General features: G+C 47.2%; 1 protein-coding gene across 3 annotated transcripts; it reads left to right on the forward strand.

Moving 5' to 3' along the window:
• Window positions 1-459: 459 nt before the first annotated feature.
• On the forward strand, window positions 460-18,105 carry VGLL2 (vestigial like family member 2). Of its 3 annotated transcripts, none has more exons than XM_035109159.2 (4): window positions 460-699; window positions 5,974-6,283; window positions 14,850-15,356; window positions 16,952-18,105. In XM_035109159.2, the coding sequence occupies exons 1-4, from the start codon at window positions 619-621 to the stop codon at window positions 16,993-16,995; spliced, it is 942 nt and encodes a 313-aa protein (XP_034965050.1). In that variant the 5' UTR covers window positions 460-618; the 3' UTR covers window positions 16,996-18,105. The 3 variants fall into 3 exon arrangements, with proteins under 3 accessions (XP_034965050.1, XP_034965051.1, XP_034965052.1); XM_035109160.2 differs by lacking the exon at window positions 16,952-18,105 and adding an exon at window positions 16,265-16,887; XM_035109161.2 differs by lacking the exon at window positions 460-699 and adding an exon at window positions 1,635-1,888.
• Window positions 18,106-18,307: the final 202 nt, after the last annotated feature.

The following is an 18,307-nucleotide window of genomic DNA, read 5'->3' on the forward strand; positions in this document are numbered from 1 at the left end:
CTGCTTTGACTGTGCGTGATGCGCTCTGTGGACCTTTGGGTCTGAAGAGCACGGAAGAACCAACAACATTTGGACTAGTTTTTCCTTCGCGGCATCAATCGCCCTTCTTCCAGCCTATATTACCTGCTTGCCTGCAGCCTCCCTTGGGTTCCCCCCACCGCACACACAATGCAAAGCACGTGGACGGAGGGGTGGGCTCTACCGTCGCTCTGGCGATGGGCTCCGAACGCACCAGGTTGGGCGGGGCGGGGACAGGAAAAGGCGCGACGGAGGCCTGTCACAGAGCCGGGCAGAGGGGCGCGCGTGCGCTCTGGGCGCTTTCCCATTGGCCCGCAGCGCCCCCGCCCCCGCCTGACGCCAAGCGTGCGGTTTAAATGCTTCCCGGCTGGCGCCCGCCGCGCCTGTTCCTCGTGGGCGCGTGAACTGGCGCTGCGCTGGCTGACAGCGGCGGGGCAGGGCCAGGCTCCCTTCCTCCGGCGCGCGCGCGCTTCCTTCCCCGCCCCTTCCTTGCTCGAGGGGCGGGCGGCCCGCGGCGCCCTCCCTCGATCGGAAAACACCCTATGCAGCCGCCCGGCCAGAATTGACGCTCCATTGCCGGAGTCGCGGCTGCCTTTCGCCATGAGCTGCCTGGATGTGATGTACCAAGTCTATGGTCCTCCCCAGCCGTACTTCGCAGCCGCCTATAGCCCTTACCACCAGGTTAGTCGCCGGGGGCGGAGGGTGGGTGGAGGAGGCGGGGAAGCCCCGGGCACCGTCGAGGAGGGTGGGGTGGGTGGCTGGCTGCAGCGCCTCTTTCCTGCTGCCACTGGCCTGGCAAATACCCTGGCATGGCTCAGTTGGTAGAGCATGAGACTCTTAATCTCAGGCTTGTGGGTTTGAGCCCCACCTTGGCTGAAAGATTCCTGCATTGCAGGGGGTGGATTAGATGATCCTCGGGATCCCCTCCAGTTCTAAGAGTCTAGGATTCTATCTCGAGCTTGGCACAATAATGCGTCGCGGGTGACTTATGAGCACAGCCGGAGGAATCTTTTTTTGGGGGGGTGAAGGGAATCCTGGGACTCAACTTCTTGTATCGCTCCATTTCCCGCCCCACTAGGCTTTCCCTGAATGAATAATAGAATTGTAGAGTTGAGAGTCTCAAGGGAGCTCCAGGGTCATCTAGTCCAACCCCTTGCAGTGTAGGAATCTCAATTTAGGTCATACATGGCAGGTGACCATCCAACCTCTGCTTTAAACCTTTCCAATGAAGGAGAATCTACCACCTCTTGTGGCAGCCCGTTCCACTGACGAACAGCTCTTACCGTCAGAAAGTTCTTTCTGGTGGCTCACTTGGGCTGAAATGCAAATGGATTGCGGTCCGCTGGACTTCTGGGAGAATTGAATTAGCAAATGGTCCCGTTTAGTCAGACTTGGGCTGATTTTATTTTGGTTTTCTATGCAAACGTGTTCTGGTTCGGAGTAGGAAGTGCTCTCTGGATGGCGGGTGGGGATGTTTCGCAGCGAGCTCAGCCTGCGCGCCAGTTGGACTTAAAAATATTTATATTACCCATGGACACCAATGAGATTTAAACTTGTTGTCAGGAATGGGAGAACGACTGTAATGGTTAGACGTGTTAATGAGATTGTAACAGGAGTTGGAACAATAGTTCAGCCACTAATTCCAGGGGTGGCTTTCGGAATGCCATTTTTATCTCGTTCTTCGCAGCCGTATGTGCAGTAACGCTGGCCTTCCTTGCGAGGATGTCGTAAGCTAACAGCGTGGATTGCTTTGGACTCGGAATACGCTGTATAAATGCAAACTTACTATCCCAAATGATTATTATTATTTTTAGAAACCTGTCAGAATCGCTTCCTGCAATTTCGTTCTCTCTGGCCATTGCAATTTTCGGTGAGCTTTAATCTTTTTTCCGGTTAATTTCCTAAGCTAAGCAGGCGGGAAGTCTTCCGTAGCTTTTTGTAAGAAAGTTCAGAACGCTGGACTCGGAAGTGACAACATGTTTCAGCCTTGTTCGTTTGCATGCAAAAGGCGCGGCGATAAATCCGAGACCGGCGCCTTCACTTGCCTCTCGGTTCGTTGTTCCAAATAAGAGGAGAAATTCGTTTTATTTTCCGTCCCTAGAGCAACCTTATTTGAATCAAGGCGATCTGAATTGTATTGTGTCGGTACCTAACGTGCCTCTTTAACGAATGTGAGTGGTTTTTTGTTTTTGTTTTTGCTAGAAATAAATTCTGGTTCTTGAAGAGTTCAGATAAAAATAATAGTATAATATCATTAAGTGGAAAAAATCTCTGACAAAATGCGGAAATATTGCCTTCCATATAAAGCCCATCTTGCACACCAAAAGAAATTCAAAATTGTTTCATTGTGTCGGGCGGAATAGAAATTCGGTTTGCAAGGAAAACTGAAACGCAGCATTAAAGGAAGAGATACCGGTAGCAGGCGACATTCAGTCCGACACTCTTCCTGTATGACCATCTTAAACGGAACAAGCCCAACAATCTTAGGCGTTTGCTTCCAAATAAATATAGTTGATAACGCGAAGTTAGCTGCCGGCTGCGTTATGCAGAGCCTAAGTTAATTTAGTTCATTTTGAAATCCTTAGGAACGTCGATTCAGGTTCCTCCATAAAACAAATGAATGTCAGATAATAGTCCCACGGGTTGCTTCCTTCCTTCCGCGATAACGTCTCCTCTTCCCACCGATGTATGGAGAATAATGCTTGTAATTCGTAATTTGTCAGGCTCTTTCTCAGATAGTTCTGCAAGGCCGGTCAGAATAGGGTCCCTTGAGAAAGGACCCAGTTCCCTATGCCGACTCCGTGCTGTGGTGGCGCCTGGCTTCTGAACCATCTTGATGATTATTAGTAGGATTTGGAGATCGCAGTACCTAATTTTCCTTCCCCAGGACTATTAAAAATGAGACATTTATGATGACCCGTCTGGGGACACGGACAGGAGTGGCTTGTCCAAGCCGATGCGCCTGATGCTTTGCCACAGTAACGAAGCAAAGAGAAGGAAAGCTTCCTGCCCTGAGGACCTTACAATTGTGCATTCCACGCAAGGAGGTGCAGCTCGAGGAAATGGGAAGGAAGCAGGGGAAGAATAAGAGTCCCGTTTGGTTTGTCAGTCTTTCGGGTTATTGACGAGCCGGGAGATGCCGCTCTCAGGGCCCTCCGTGGTGGTGAAAATGGAGCGAATGAAAAATAATTTGCTGGCCTTTCTGGGTTCTTGTCCCTCCCTCCAATATCTGCTGCTTGGAGTGGGAGGCCAGTCAGCGCAGGGACTGAGGCAGGCGTGAGTCAGAATACGCTCCCAAATCGCTCCAGCACATGGAGAGTCCTGCTGGATCAGGCCCACCGCCCTATGTCGCACCGTGCCCAACCAGATCCTCTGGGAAGGCCCCAAGCAGGCCACGAGGGCAGGAGTCCTTCCCTTCTCCTGCTGTCCCCGTCCCCCCAAGACTCGTATTATTCGCAGGCACAACAGACCTCTGGCCGTGCAAGTAGCCCTTGTGGCCAGTAGCCACTGACTGACGGCTCCGCGAATGCGTCTAACCCCCTTTTAAAGCCGTTCTGCTCCTGAGATGACCACGTAGCATAATTAAATCGCAGAAATCTAGAGAGCGACGAGCCTGGCTGTTTCGCCTCCCGCCCCCTCCAACGTCTTCTTACTCTCCCTCCAGGACTTCTGCGCTGTGTCCGAATCCAATTGTTCATTTTGCATTTTGATGGCCCTTGAGCCTTGACGGAGGCGGCGGCGGCGGCGGCAGCAGCTGCAGACACGCTAACCGTGGCAAAGCGAACGTGGAAAACATTTAGCAGGCCTTCGAGATCTCTCTCTCTCTCTCTCTCTCTCTCTCTCTCTCTCTCTCTCTCTCTCTCTCTCTCTCTCTCTCTCTCTCTCTCTCTCTCTCTCTCTCTCTCTCTCTCTCTCTCTCTCTCTCTCTCTCTCTCTCTCTCTCTCTCTCAAAGAACCCAGTGGAAAATAATCTGGTCCCGTCGGAAATGCGTCTTTCTCTCTCTCTCTCTCCCTCTCTCTCTCCCTCTCCCTCTCCCTTCTGCCAAGCGGGTGCTGTTCTTCCCAAACAGAGTTCGAGTCCTGCCAGTTGCGTGGCTTTCTCGTCGCCTCTTGCTCCTACTGGAACTAAGCTCAGTAAATAGTCTTCCCAGTTTTGACCACATGTTTAAAACAACATCTTCCCCGCGCCCACTTTCTGGGACTCTCCGTTTCTCAGGTTTTTAGTTTTCCTTCATTTGTTTTTGGAAATGTTGGCGCTCCAGGGACCCTTTACTAAGAATAATTTCACGCGAATAACCAGGTTAAGGGCAATCTCTGGCCTGCCATTCCGGTCTCTTACGGTAGAATCAACAGGGCTTTTTGCTGTTGGCATAATTTTGTTTAAGAAATCAAAGTACACGAACATCTTCCGGATCTTCTGGATTTCGATGCGCATTGTGTCCCATTCGGACATTGTTAAAGCGCAGCGATTTCATGCGCGAGGTGGTTTGTGGTGGTGCTTTTTTTTTAATTTTACGATTTCTCCTGGTGTTTTCCCTTGAATTTGGACACTTGATGTCACCTCTTATCTTTAAGAAAAAAATGGGATCCTCCGCCTGCTCCAGCTGTCTCGGGCTAGCTTGGAAGCGGGATGCCGCGGGCGTCTTCTCTCCTGCCTGCGGACGTCGGTCGTTGCCTGGTCCATTTCCACCCCGGTCTTGCTTTTGTTTCCCCGCTCCTCTTGCAAAATACGGATCGGAGCGAGCAGGAGCGATGCCTTCGCTTCTGTCAGGCCTGCGCGGCTGCTTTCCGAAGGCCCTTCTCAGCCGCGCATCGGCCTCGACTAGCCAGGCACTTAGCCAAATTTTCCGCGGGCTTTCCTACCGAAGCGCGCTAGCCAAACAGAGAAACCCGGAGCGCGTTGCTTCTTGTTGCTCTCCGCTGGCAGCAGCCCTGCAAACCCAGGGACCTGGGTCAGTTTGCTTGGATTCAAAGTGTACGCTTTGAGTAGGAAGAGAGAGCTTTTTACCTCCAGAGAAAGGGACGGGGCAGCTTGCTGCGATCCAGCAGCTCCTTCAGCCAGAACCGTTGGAGCAAAGCCCCTCCAAGTTCTCTTGCCTGAAAGGTTTGTGGATCGGGAGATTGTAAAACCTGACTGAGGCGCAAACCAGTGACCCAAATCTGCCCACTGATGAATGGCAAAGCTTGCCTTCGCAGGAATCCGTGCATTTTGAGTGTTGTGTTCACATGCCCCTTCTTACCTTCTAACCACCCCTTCCTTCTTCACCAAGCCTCCATCTGAGCGTATAAAAGAGCCAACGTAGGTTAGGTTAGTCGCCTGCTGACAGTTCAGACGTGTAGAGTGTTGGCCTCCCGTCCCATCCCCAGCTTTTTTATTTTTTTAAATAGCCCAGCAGTCCTTTGGCAAAGCTATTGCAATGCGAGGTTTTGTAGCCAAAGAAACTTTCAGTCTGGGACAACAATAAATCATACCACAAGTCATTGATCAGAGTGCTTAATTGTATTTGTTTGTTTGTTACTGTGCCCATGGTTCTCTCTTTCTCAATATTCTTCTCACAACAACCCTGTGAGGTAGCTCACAGCTAAGAGACTGTGACTGGCTCAGGGAGCTTCATGGCTGAAAGGAGATTTGAGCCCTCATCTCTCAAATCCTAGTCCAATTCACACTGGCTCTGAATTTCATTACACACACTTTTTAAAGTTATGTGTGTCTATCAGTCCACCAGTCCAATGTATGCATGGTTTCCTCCTCCAGACCTCATTCCCTTCTGATGCACAGAGAGGGGCTCCTACATGGGTGGGTTTGTAGAAAAGACTGGTGATTGTTGCATTTCATTTATTTATACACAAAAACTGGGGTTGAGAGGCAGAACTTTCCTGCTGCCTCATTGCCCTCGAAATGCAAATGTTTGACAGGGGAGCCATTGGCACATACTCTTTTGCTCTCTTCCACAGAAACTAGCCTTTTACTCGAAGATGCAGGAAGCCGCGGAGAGCGCCAGCACAAGCGGCAGCAGTGCCAGCAGCTCCTTCTCCAGCCACACTGCCCCTGCCAGCATCAAAGAGGAAGAGTGCAGCCCGGAGAAAGAGCGCCCCCCGGAGGCCGAAGTCATCAATTCCAGATGCGTCTTGTTCACCTATTTCCAAGGGGACATCAGTGCTGTGGTGGACGAGCACTTCAGCCGAGCCCTCAGCCAACCCAGCAGCTACTCGCCCAGCAGCTCCAGCACGAAGGCTGCCATGAGGAGCTCCAGCTCTTGGAGGGGTGAGCTGATAAGCCTCTTGGCCCTGCAGGACCCTCGCTGCCTGGTCTGTCTTCGCCCGCACTAGGAAACTCTTTGAACCTGGCTTAACTACTGGTGCCTTCCCAGCAGGGAACTGTAGTTCCGCGCAAGGGGCTGGGGGAATTAGCACGCGACTATAGCCGTAAGGTGTGGTAGCTGTTGTTGAAAGGCAGGCAGCTCAGGGAGCAGCAGTGACCTGCATACAGACTTTAAATGGGATCTAATGCTTTGAAGCAAGGGGCATTTGGTACAACCTAGGTGTGCTGCTCACCTGTGAATAGATGTGTTTGGCATAACCCACAGAGTTCTATGTCTGCAGTGGGGAAAGTGTGGAGTGGCTGGGGCAGAATTATATCGCATGTGTGCAAACATAATGGCTGACACATTTTCTCCCGAGATATCTGTTTATAATCACCTATAAAAGATCTTGTCCCCTTTGGAATTAGGAAGTGAGCTAAGACAATAAAGATTGTGTACTGTACACAGTAACAGCTTAAAGCATGGCTAGGTCCTTCTTTTCCCCAATCTGGATCAAAGCTGGGGCTTTTTGAGGGGAGAAGAGATGAATCAAAACAATGTATTTCATAAGCAATGGCAGGATATATATGGCTAACATCATGGGTATACCACTTTCCAAACTAGCAGTGGGAACACACTGGATGCATAGTAAACAGAAGTGTGTACACAGCCTAAGACTATATTACAGTATTGATTTGGCCTTATGTGACTTAGTCCCATGATAAGGGTACATAGGATCACAGCTTTAATGGTCTGTAGTAGCTACTCCGATAAATGAATCCAAGAATAATCACATTCACCAAGGTTGTAATCCTGTAGGCTCACTTGGGAGTTAGTGACACATAAGTCACATTCAATTCAATGGGCCTTATTTATGAATAAATGGCAGACTGCAATAATCCACAAAGAAACAAACTTTAATTGGAAGCAATGAGGGACATACTGTATATTTCATCTTTTGTGCCTTGCTTCCAAAACAGTGAAGGAAGGAAGCAATGAGCCACAAAAACATATTATAATCAGATTCCTAACACTAGATGCATTGAATGCTCTGAGTAAAGGATGTGGGCCAGCTTCTAAATCCTATTGATCTTAATAGAACAGTTAAGTGTGTGAAAGCTATATGAAGCCTCCATATTCAGACACAGTACATCACTGAAACTATTTGCGGTGTGTGGGGGGCAGGGTGTAGCGAGGCGTCGCAACACCCGGGGCGGCAAATTGCCATGCCCCCGGGGTGCGGCCCCGAGTGCCACCCCCCCCCCCATCCTGCAGGCACCCATGTGGCGCCCAATCGCTCGGCCGGCGCACCTGCAGCTTTGTTTGTTTGTTTGTTTGTTTGTTTTTTCCGAGGCTGCCATGCAGAGGCAAGGGGCGGGGGCACGGCCCCAAGTGACACCCCCTCCAGGGCGGTGCTTGGGCTGGGCCGCCCCCCCTGCTTGCTCCGCCCCTGTGGGGGGGGGAACTCTTTGCCTTCTTGCTCTGCTCTGATAGCAAGCATTTGGTCAGCCACTGTGTGAAGAGAGATGCTGAACTAGAAGGCTGTGTCTGATCTTGCAGGCCACTTCTGTATTTGGTAAAAATACAAAGTGGCAAAACCAGCTGCTTCCCTGGCCATGGGGGTCAATGGGAGTTGGTGGACCAGATACCAATAGCTATATCTGCTGAAGTACCCTCATCTATACATCTCTTAAAGGCACAGGAGCCCCATGTTCTGTGCTGTTTGGCAGTGCAACCCTACTCAAAAGGAAGCCCCACTGAGTTCAGTGAGGTTTACTTCCGGGATTACAGCCTAAATCTTTTCCACTGCAAAAGGTGGGTTGTGTATGGTGTGTTTTGAATTGTCCTGTAGGTCCAGGAACTTCTATGCATATGAATAGAAGGGAATTCTATTATAGAATTCTATTCTATATAGAAGAGGATATAGGAGAGGTAGAACTTTAAAGAAAAACAGGCTAGGGGTGCATCCACACTGGAATTTGTTTTGGGATGGGTTCTCTCCCTGCATGCAATTTTTTCTGAAGTTGCCGTGTCACCTTTGACATGCCAGTCCCTGCTTTATTCAATTTAATTTAGATCTAATTCTAACCTTTCCATTTACCTTTAAGTATTTCTTTTTTCTTTTAAGAAAGTGCCAGTTGCCAGCATCCCATTTATCTCAATAACCTGCTTGCAAACTAAACCTGTCTGGCAGTGCAATGGTAGCTAGTAGAGCACTTGTTTTGCCTGCAGAAGGTCAAATCTCCGGGTAAGGCTGTGAATGCCCCTTGTCTGAATTGAGAGTCTCTGCCAATCATTGTGGACGATTCTGATCTAGCTGGACCAAAAATTTGGCTCAATCCAAGGCAGCTGCCTGTGAACGGTGATGTTTCTCTTACTAAATTCTCCAAGCTGATACATTTCTGCTCCCACATATTGGATCAAAAGTGTGTAGTTTCGAAAACACAAGTAATCCAGTTTAAACTTTTAACCTTACCTTTTTGTACATTTCCAAAGTTTGCATTATTATTCATTATTTCCAAAGTTTGCATTATTATTATTATTATTATTATTATTATTATTATTATTATTATTATTATTATTAAAGTTCCACTTTCTGGAATTGACAGGGCTAACCTTTTCACAGGGAGGGGAGAAATGAATTTACCCCCTTTCCTGCCAAACTCCAAAAATCCCCGACATGAGCAACTCAGCTGCCGGAATTTCAGAAAGACAAAACAAATGGCCCAGCAAGGTCTCCCTGGAGCAGCTGCCCCGCCGAGAAGGGCAGAGGGCTGCCCTGCCCTTTGTGGCCCGCAAGAGGCCGTTGTCAAGAAAATCTCGGCAGCCCCTCGGGGAGCGCAACTGGGAGAAGGGAGAAACATGCTGGGGCGTCTGCTCCCGGGCGAGCGAGACCAGCATACCGGAGGCTTGGGCCGCGCCAGCGCCGTGAGCCGCCGTTTGAGCTGCAGCAATTAGCAGCGGATTCCGTTTCGGCTGCGAAAAGCGGCGCTTGTTAATTCCTGCATATCAAGCAGCCTGTTAAAGGAACAGGGGCGGGAGGAGGATGGTGATTTGGGGGTTATTGGTTTTCTTTAATAAAAAAACCCCAACCTGTCTGAACACGAGAAAACAAGACTTACTGCAGGAGAACACGCGGCTGGGTTGCTCTCTAACAATTTACATATACAGATGGGTAACATTATTATAACAAAATAAAAAAATTCCTTCAGTAGCACCTTAAAGACCAACTAAGTTTATATTTTGGTATGAGCTTTCGTGTGCATGCACACTTCTTCAGATACCTGAAGAAGTGTGCATGCACACGAAAGCTCATACCAAAATATAAACTTAGTTGGTCTTTAAGGTGCTACTGAAGGAATTTTTTTATTTTGCTTCGACTCAGACCAACACGGCTACCTACCTGTAACTATTATTATAACAATACAGTATATTTATCTATACCCCGTATTTTCTCCTGACCAGGAACTCAAGGCGGTTTACAAATAAAAATAAGAGCAGTTCAAAAGATGGGGAGGGGACACCAAGCATTTAAGAAAGAAACCCAATTAAACATTGATATAAATGAGAGAGAGAGAGAGAGAGAGAGAGAGAGAGAGAGAGAGAGAGAGAGAGAGAGAGAGATTGCAAAACTATCCAATTTCACCCTGGAAGCAGCTCGTCTGAACCTCCAGGCAGAGAGACCACAGGATCGTAGTACAGTATCAACTTTGCCTTTTTTAAAAGGGTTCTTCCATGGGACTGGTTAATTTCGGGATTAATATTCTTCACTCTAAAGGGCGATCGGGAGGCGGTAGGTCGCAGCCCTTTGACCAACAGACACCCCGCCGCTGACATGGGGCAGGGGACATAGGGCGCGGGGAAACGCATGGAGGCAGTTAGGGAGGAGCGTCTTAATTAAATGGGGAAAGGAAACGAATCCGGCAACGCAGAAGGCGAGGAAGAGGCCGGATGGAGAGGCTGGCGTTTTCCAGGTGCGCAAATCGCACGTTTAAGAATGGGGTTTTCTTTCCAAGGCTCTTAGAAACGAAAAATCCAATCTGTCCGATAAAGGCAAAGGAAAAGCCCCCAGACAACACTTTTGAGAGGAAACTCAATGGGATGCAATACCATTTACATCTGAATAAAAAGACGTGGGATGCAAAATGTAGCCGCCTCATCGCCTAACCTGTTAGGCTACTTGGAGAGAGCAAATAATTTTTCTGTCCCCACAAATATTACTTAATGCATTTTAAGTCCTGGTTCCTGGCGCTGTAGAAATAAGGAGACCCTGAAGCAAAAATATAGAAAGTAAGTGATTTTAAATAGTAGTAGGAATGCTTTTGCAGCAGCGGGTGTTCCTGTCTGGAATCCTCTAGAATTATGGCACATAGGTTGCCGGAGGAAAAATCCCATCGAATTCGCCGGCTCTGGAGTAAATGCAAGTGTAGAATTGCACGGGCTAACGGCACAATTATGTGTACTGTACATTCACTCTGAAGGAATTGTTCAGCAATTAAAGGCACCCCCCAAATAATATGTTCTGAAATACTGCACCGCAGTATATGGCATTTTCTAGTGAAGAAAGAAATGGCTGGGATATTTCTGGATACACTGGGTGCATAGCTGCCAAGTTCTCCCTTTTTTTAAGGGAAATTCCCTGATGCTGAATAGGCTTCCTCGCGAGAAAAGGGAAAACTTGACAGCTATGACTGGGTGATGCTCTCTAAAAATCAATACGGGGTATGACTCCATGGGCGTAGCCAGGGGGGCTGCTACCCCCCCAATCAATACAAACCTGAAGTTCTGTCCCCAGTAACAAAAATCCTAGCTACTACGTCCATGTATGACACACTTGGATATCAAAGCACAGTCACAGCAGCCAGGAAACAAGCTACTGAAAAGGAGAGATCTCGAAATTCAGCAATATTTGTCTAAACTCGGACACCGCCATTCTAGAGACGTTTACGCACAAATCCCGAAGTCAGACCGCACCCCCATACTTCCGAGTAGCCATTACTTGCGGGCATCACTCTCTCGAAGTAAACATGCTTCCACTGGGGTCCAACTTCGGTTTCCCTGGCTAGTTAGAATCATAAAGGAGCTGTAGAGTTGGAAGAGACCACGAAGGTCAACTAGTCCCCCCCCTGCAATGTATGAATCCTTTGCCCAACGTGGGGCTCGAACCCACGATCCCGAGAGTCTCTCATGCTCCCACCCCACTTTGTTCGAGCGAGGCCCGGGGTTTTCCCAGATCGGAAGTGCAAAATTGCTTCTTTAGTGCGCTTCTGCATCGCCCTTCAGCAATGCGCAAAAACTGGGGCAGAAATCACCCTTGGAAAACTTGCAATATCTCGAATCTTAGCCTTATGGGGAGCAGCGGTGCGGTCAAGGGCAAGACTTCGGGGCAGAGATCCAGCAAGTGGTCCCGGTCAGCAGGATGAGCAGGCGGGTCTGCGGATGCAGCAGGTCTGCTTTCCCTACCTTGGGAAACAAAATTAAAAAAAATCCTTCCAGCAGCACCTTAGAGACCAACTAAGTTTGTCATAGGTATGAGCTTTCGTGTGCATGCACACTTCTTCAGATACACTGAAGCAGAAGTCCCCAGACGCTCATACCTATGACAAACTTAGTTGGTCTCTAAGGTGCTGCTGGGAGGAATTTTTATATTTTGTTTCGACTACGTCAGACCAACACGGTTACCCGGTACCTACCTGTAACTGCCTTGGGAAGTAAGCTTAGCGAAGTCATAGACAGCTTACCCTTTGGAAGAGCTCCACCCCCATTAAGTCCAGCTTGGGTTCCCTGCTGTTTTTGGACTACAACTCCCATCATCCTAGTTAGAAGGACCGGTGGCCAAGGGATGATGGGAGTTGTAGTCCAGCACCACCTGGGAACCCAATCCCAGGGACAGCTTAATCCTTTCCGCTCGGCCCCGATCTCCACTCAAATGCCTCCTGGCGACTTGAAGGGCTGACAGAGAGAAAGGAGTCCATGGCAGACCCTGTGCCTCTAAAGGGCGCTTCCGTGGGACCGCAGCAGCCCTCCAAAATTAGGGATTTACAGGACGCAGCGTGTCACCTCGGCCCCAAACACTCATAATTCTGCTTGAAGCCAGCAGCTAAGGGACCCGATCCGATATACGTTTGTTCTTAAACAAGTTCCGCGACTTTCTCGCGTACTGTACTCGAATATTTTGCAGGGCAGCCCTGGTAGGAAAGCGCTTGCTCTGATCAGCTATTGATTTGGTCGCGATTTGAACGCCCGAGGAACCACTAAGGGGTTTTTTTTGTATACACACAGGATGCGGTTGTCTCGAGCTGCAGCCTGATCTTAGCCATGCTGCCTCAGAAACATTTCCACGGGGCTTGCTTCCGAGGAAGCGCGCGCAGGATCGCAGCCGCAAAGCGTCTTCCCGCCCTGTTTTTTTTGGGTTTTTTTGGTTGTTTAAATAAAAATAGGTGAGAACCATGCCTATAACGAAGCATAGTTAAGTTGCAAGTGTATTATTTGAGAGAATCTGCAAGCTCCCTCATGACCTTACTGTGAATGCAGATTTTCCATGTTGAGAGAGACTTGGTCATGAGAAATCTAAACCCCCGCTTAGTCATGAAGCTCTCAAGGTGTCCTGGGTTAAAGCAAGTGATTATCCTGCAACCTGATGGGATCTTTGTGGTGGTTGCATGAGATGCCGCCCCCCAAAATGGTATCCTAAGCACAATTTTTTTTAAAAAAAAAATGTGTATAGAGTGTAATTTAGATATTATCTCTACGGGATTCTGTGAGAATAATCCAAGGATAATCGCTTGAGATCAGATGTTGTTAGGGTTCCATTATCTGCCTCAAGGTTCATTGACAGTTGAGGTGATCTGTTGCTCAGTGGGAATCAAATTGCTTATGAGCTCTTGAGAATCATGGGTTGCTCACTGTGTGGATCCCTTCTGGAATCAAGGGTTCAGTTTTCATCTGTCTCATTCATTCAGTGCACTCTCTCTTTAAAAAAAATCACCAAGGTGGAGTTAGGTTTCTGGAGGACTAGAGACATTTTTATTTTATTTTTAAAGATGCCAATAATACTTTTTAGTTAGGAAAGTGCAGAATATATTTCCTTTTGACACAAGACACCAAACAATTCATCTGTGCTCATGTCATATTATTCAACCAATCTTCTTAATGCCGGACAGAATACAAAAGTAAACTCATGTTACAATTCAGCCAATTTCAATAAAGATATATAGCCTACAAAGATGTAATGGGTGGAGTTAAGTGACAATGGAACATAAAAAGCAAGCTATGATCATTCCATTTCAGTTCTGAATGAATTGCCACAGAAAATGGGATGTATCCATCTTCAGTCTTAATCACTGTAGACCCATTGAGATCAATGGACATGATGACTAACTTAAATCAATAGATTGTCAGCTTGCGTCTTGCATTTCACTGCAATTTAATGCCAAACTTTACTCTCCCCGTCCCTTTACTCCTATGTGTATCTGCCAAATAGAACTGCACTCCCTGTACGGGATGACATGGACTATGATCCACAAAAACTTTTGCCATAATAAATTGGTTAGTTTTTAACGTGCTTCTAGGGTCTTGGTTGGACATTCTAGACAATGTGGATTTTAATGTTTATTTTGTATTTTGACAGAGGCTTTACATGATGCAAGGGCAAAAATAGACATTAGGGTTCCATCTAAACTTAAAACTTTCAATCGCATACCAGCAAATTCAGTTTGTGCAATTAAAGCTGATTCTGAGCTTTGGTGAAACAAATCCGCTTCCCCACAATATCCGAGTTTTTACAATAAGGAAATGGGAAGAGAAATGCACTCTGTGGGATATCAGTGGCTTGATGCAACATCATCCAATCTCACCACAGAGAAGTCAAGGCGAAAGCTGCAGCTGATGTGGCTAATCTCTTCATGAACAAATCAGGTTGAATGCTGATTAATCAGGTCATCTGGAAGCTCATCCAGACTTCCTTTCTGTGTCCTTTCTAGACACAGGTCCATGCTTTAAAGCTCCTTGCTTGTCCTAGTGCTTCCCCCCCCCAGCACTTTCCCCACAAAAACATGTTCTTTACCGCTGAATTGGACCAAACAGCAATCCACAGAAAACCTGAATTGCTGTTTGTCCCAATTCAGCATTAAAGAGCAGGTTTCCCCTAGGTAAGTAGTGAGAGGAGGGAGTGCTTGAATGCAGAGCTTTAAAATGAGAACCTGTTCCTAGAAAGTGTGGATCAAAAGGAGGAGTGTGGCTGAGCCCTTAGTCATGGTTACAGCTGACCAATTGAAATTGCCTATAAAAAGCACCCTTCTATTCTTGATGTGAATTAGAAAAAGAGGTTGATGGCCATGGTAAAAGTCCAGGAGAGGGGCTAATCTGAGGACCCTTTTGGTGAAACAATTTGCCTTGGAAACCGGTTACAGGAAGGATGCTTATCTAGAAAGCACATGCATTATCAGTAGGAGTCCTTGTAGTTAATGGAATGGATGTCACACCTTTCTGATGCGGCTCTGATGTCCTTCTCCACCTTCCTTTGTTTAGATGGATCATTCCCCATGAGCCAACGCAGCTTCCCGCCTTCCTTCTGGAACAGCACGTACCAGCCCTCTTCAGTGCCTGCGTCCCTGGGCAGCCCACTGTCAGCCACTGCCCACAGCGAACTGCCCTTTGCCACAGCGGACCCTTACTCTCCAGGCTCGCTACATGGCCACCTCCACCAGGGGCCCCCGGAGCCCTGGCACCCTGCCCATCACCACCACCACCATCACCACCACCCTTACATTGGAACACAGAGCTCAGCCTACCCTCGACCCACCGCTGTGCACGAGGTCTACGGCCCTCACTTTGACCCTCGCTACGGCTCCCTGCTGGTGCCCGCCGCTTCCGTGCGCCCCCACCGCCTCACGCCTGCCTCAGTGCCCACACCCGTCAGCCCTCCGTGCGAGCTGGGCAAAAGTGAGCCCGCCACTTCAGCGTGGACAACGCCAGCACCTTTCGCCAGTCCTGCAGGGGAAATGGCACAGAGTTTAGGCCTCAATGTGGACACAGGTAAGGCCTGGCAGGTGTAGCTTTCTGTTTCTGTCCATCCACCCTTTTCTCACATCCTGAATAGTGTGTGTGTGTGTGTGTGTGTGTGTGTGTGTGTGTGTGTGTGTGTGTGTTCATCATCAGTAAACTCCCCTTGCTCTACCCCAAATAAATGTAAATAACAGAATGAACAGTAATATAATACAATTCCTGCCCCCAGCCCTTCTCAGAGGTCCAGAGAGGCAGGGGCCACTTCCAGCTTTTGAGACCCTTAGCCATAAAAAAGAAAGAAAGAAATGACGACACATGAAAACAAAGTAAGGCACCAAACAGAAACAGAGTGAGACATAAAATTGAGTTCTTTATTTTAAAACTTAACAGGTGCTTTTCTTGCTTCTTTCTGCAAAAAAATAAATAAATACTGTAATTATCAAGAGGAAAAATCTAGCTTTCATGCAATGTTATTAAGTGTGGTGTATCCATGCAAACACTCTTGCCCCATAGCTGAATGGTGATAGTTGTGTAGCTGCTTCAACACATCACAGGTGGGCTCACCTGAAGCCACTGATGCAGGCAAACTGAGAAAAATAGGTAATATGCTTGTGATATTAGGAAACACACCAGAGAGCCCAAGTTCAAGTATTCCTTGATGCAACTTTTTATTCAGCCCTCGTTGTCCAAAAGCTGTCCACGACTATCTTAGGGAGTATGTTCAGAAAATGAACAAAACCTTTCCTCAAGAAACTTTCAGTTTTTATCAAATTCTTGATAGAGAATGTGTTTTCTTGTTAGAGAAAGATGTCTACTATATGTTTTCCACATAATACAGATATTACTATTTTTATTTTTCGTTTAGTGGGTGTGCAAACTTAGGTAACATCTCTCTCTCTCTCTTTCTCTGTGTTTCTCTCTCTCTCTCTTTCCCTAAGGAAAGAATTCTGGATTCTACAATTCAAAAGACTAAGAGTGAAACCAATTAACCATGTAGGGGCCTAGTTGTAAATAAAACTGGTCACATCTCTTGTCTCTGTTGCATTTATTCCGCAGGCAGGGATGACTCCAAGGGATAGCAATAATGGGTCCAGGTGCACCCCCTCCAATTTTTTTCCACTTCCCCCTTTGCTCCTGTAATATGTATTTTTATGGAGTTGCTCCTGTCCTTGAGCTCTATAGTATAATTTTCTAAATTGTCACCATCCTCTTAATAAGCTTGTAGGGTGAGCTCTTTGTGTTTGTGAGGGCTCATCACGGCAACCCATTGTTAATGCCTAGTTTATAGTCAAGTCACCTCTCTATTTAGAAAAAGTTTGACTCAATTCTAAGTGCCCATTTTTACAGATGTGGAACTAAAGCTGTGGGACAGTGCCAAAAACCGGATTTCCACCAGGATCCCCTAAATTCTCTTGTGAAGCTATCTATTTGAACTTGGGTTTTCCTCTTATTTTGAGAGCACGTTGCTATGCTTCTAGATAGGTTACCTACCCTTTCAAGAAAATGGTGGTGGTTGTCTTTCCCCACCCCTGCCCCATCCTTATATATTTATACTCCTCCCCCTTTTCTGTTACATTTTATTTCCATTTTCTCTTTCTCTTTCTCTCTCTTTTCTCTGTTCTCAGGTTTACAGCCTCAGGATAAAAGCAAGGACCTCTATTGGTTTTAGACCTGCCCTTCCACCTTTTCTTCTTCCCCTCTAGTCAGATCTCTGCCTATGTAGGACTGCTGGTGACAGAGCTGAATCGAGTCGATTTGTAACAGCTTCTGATCTTGGTTTACAGCTCGCCGTTATTCCTTCTGTGGTGGATCCCTCCTGAGCTGAACTGCTGATTCTAAAGTGTTCCCAACCACCCCACAACCCCATCTTCTTTGTCCCCCTCCATCTTTCAGTATCTCGTGTCACATTTCAAGGACAAGGACACGGGCAATTCAGTGGGAGCTAAAAGCTGCTTAGACTTCAACTTTCAACCAACAGGACCTAAGATGATGATGGGGTGATGATGGGGTTGGGCACCCTCATCCATGAACAGTGGCCAGGCCATTCTAAAGAATCAAGATGAACAAAGAAGGACTTTGAAATTGCTGACTTTAGGAAGCGAAAAGTGTTTGCTGATGGCGCGATGGCATGGATTTTTGACTGACATTTTTTAAAACAAAAAACAAAAGCACCTCCACAGTCCTTTTTCAAAGCAGCATGAGAAGATATTCAGATGTTGTAAACGCGATACTTGTCCTTCCCGCTGTAGAAACAAAGAAAGGAATTCTAAACTCCTAGGCACGTTTGGGATTTTTTTTTTTTTTTTAATGGAGAGACCTTTCAGTCTTCAGCATGGTGATGAGTGGCAAGTGACTAGCACAGGCCACCTGCCCTCCTGGCTTACACAAATGCAGCTGTTCAAGAGACAACTGTTCGAATTCTAGAAACTTGACAACCAAGGTGGCACTTCTCCGAGTTTGGCACAACAATTGCATTGGATAATGCATCCATCCATATGTGTATATATAAGGTTTTTATACAAGGAACATTTTATGATGAAAGAAGAGACCCTTCAAAAAAGAAAAGAAAAGAAAAGGCTCCACAAGTAACAGCTGGATAAAATTGGGGTGGGGGAGTAATTGGATAGACAAAGGACCCCATTTAATATCAATGCTCACTGTATGTATCTTTCTAGTGGCCAGTGACTGGGTCTCTCTTCTCTTCTCTTCTTTTTTTGAAGGGACATATATGAGATGTTTATTTGTAGGAAAGTTGAATTAAAGATGTCTCCTTTCACCATCTGATTGTATGAGTTTTGCAAGCAAAACAGACTGGAGATTTGGTGTGCCGAGATCCTGAATGTGTTCAACAGTCAACGTTCTCCATGTTCAACTGAGAAGAAACATCCCCAAGGTTAATGTTATGCAAGGTTTTGTTGGTGTCGGTAATGTTAAGAATACAAGAGCCCCGCTGGATCAGATCAAAGGCTTATCTAGTCCAG

The sequence above is a fragment of the Zootoca vivipara genome, chromosome 3, assembly GCF_963506605.1.
Source record: "Zootoca vivipara chromosome 3, rZooViv1.1, whole genome shotgun sequence".
In the NCBI taxonomy this organism is placed as follows: domain Eukaryota; kingdom Metazoa; phylum Chordata; class Lepidosauria; order Squamata; family Lacertidae; genus Zootoca; species Zootoca vivipara.

What these genes read in the sequence shown, in the direction of transcription:
- VGLL2 (XM_035109159.2), top strand. Translation starts at nt 619, where the DNA reads ATGAGCTGCCTGGATGTGATGTACCAAGTCTATGGTCCTCCCCAGCCG. An exon ending in CCTATAGCCCTTACCACCAG is followed by an intron (nt 700 to 5,973) that starts GTTAGTCGCCGG and finishes TCTCTTCCACAG; the next exon opens with AAACTAGCCTTTTACTCGAA. An exon ending in GAGCTCCAGCTCTTGGAGGG is followed by an intron (nt 6,284 to 14,849) that starts GTGAGCTGATAA and finishes TCCTTTGTTTAG; the next exon opens with ATGGATCATTCCCCATGAGC.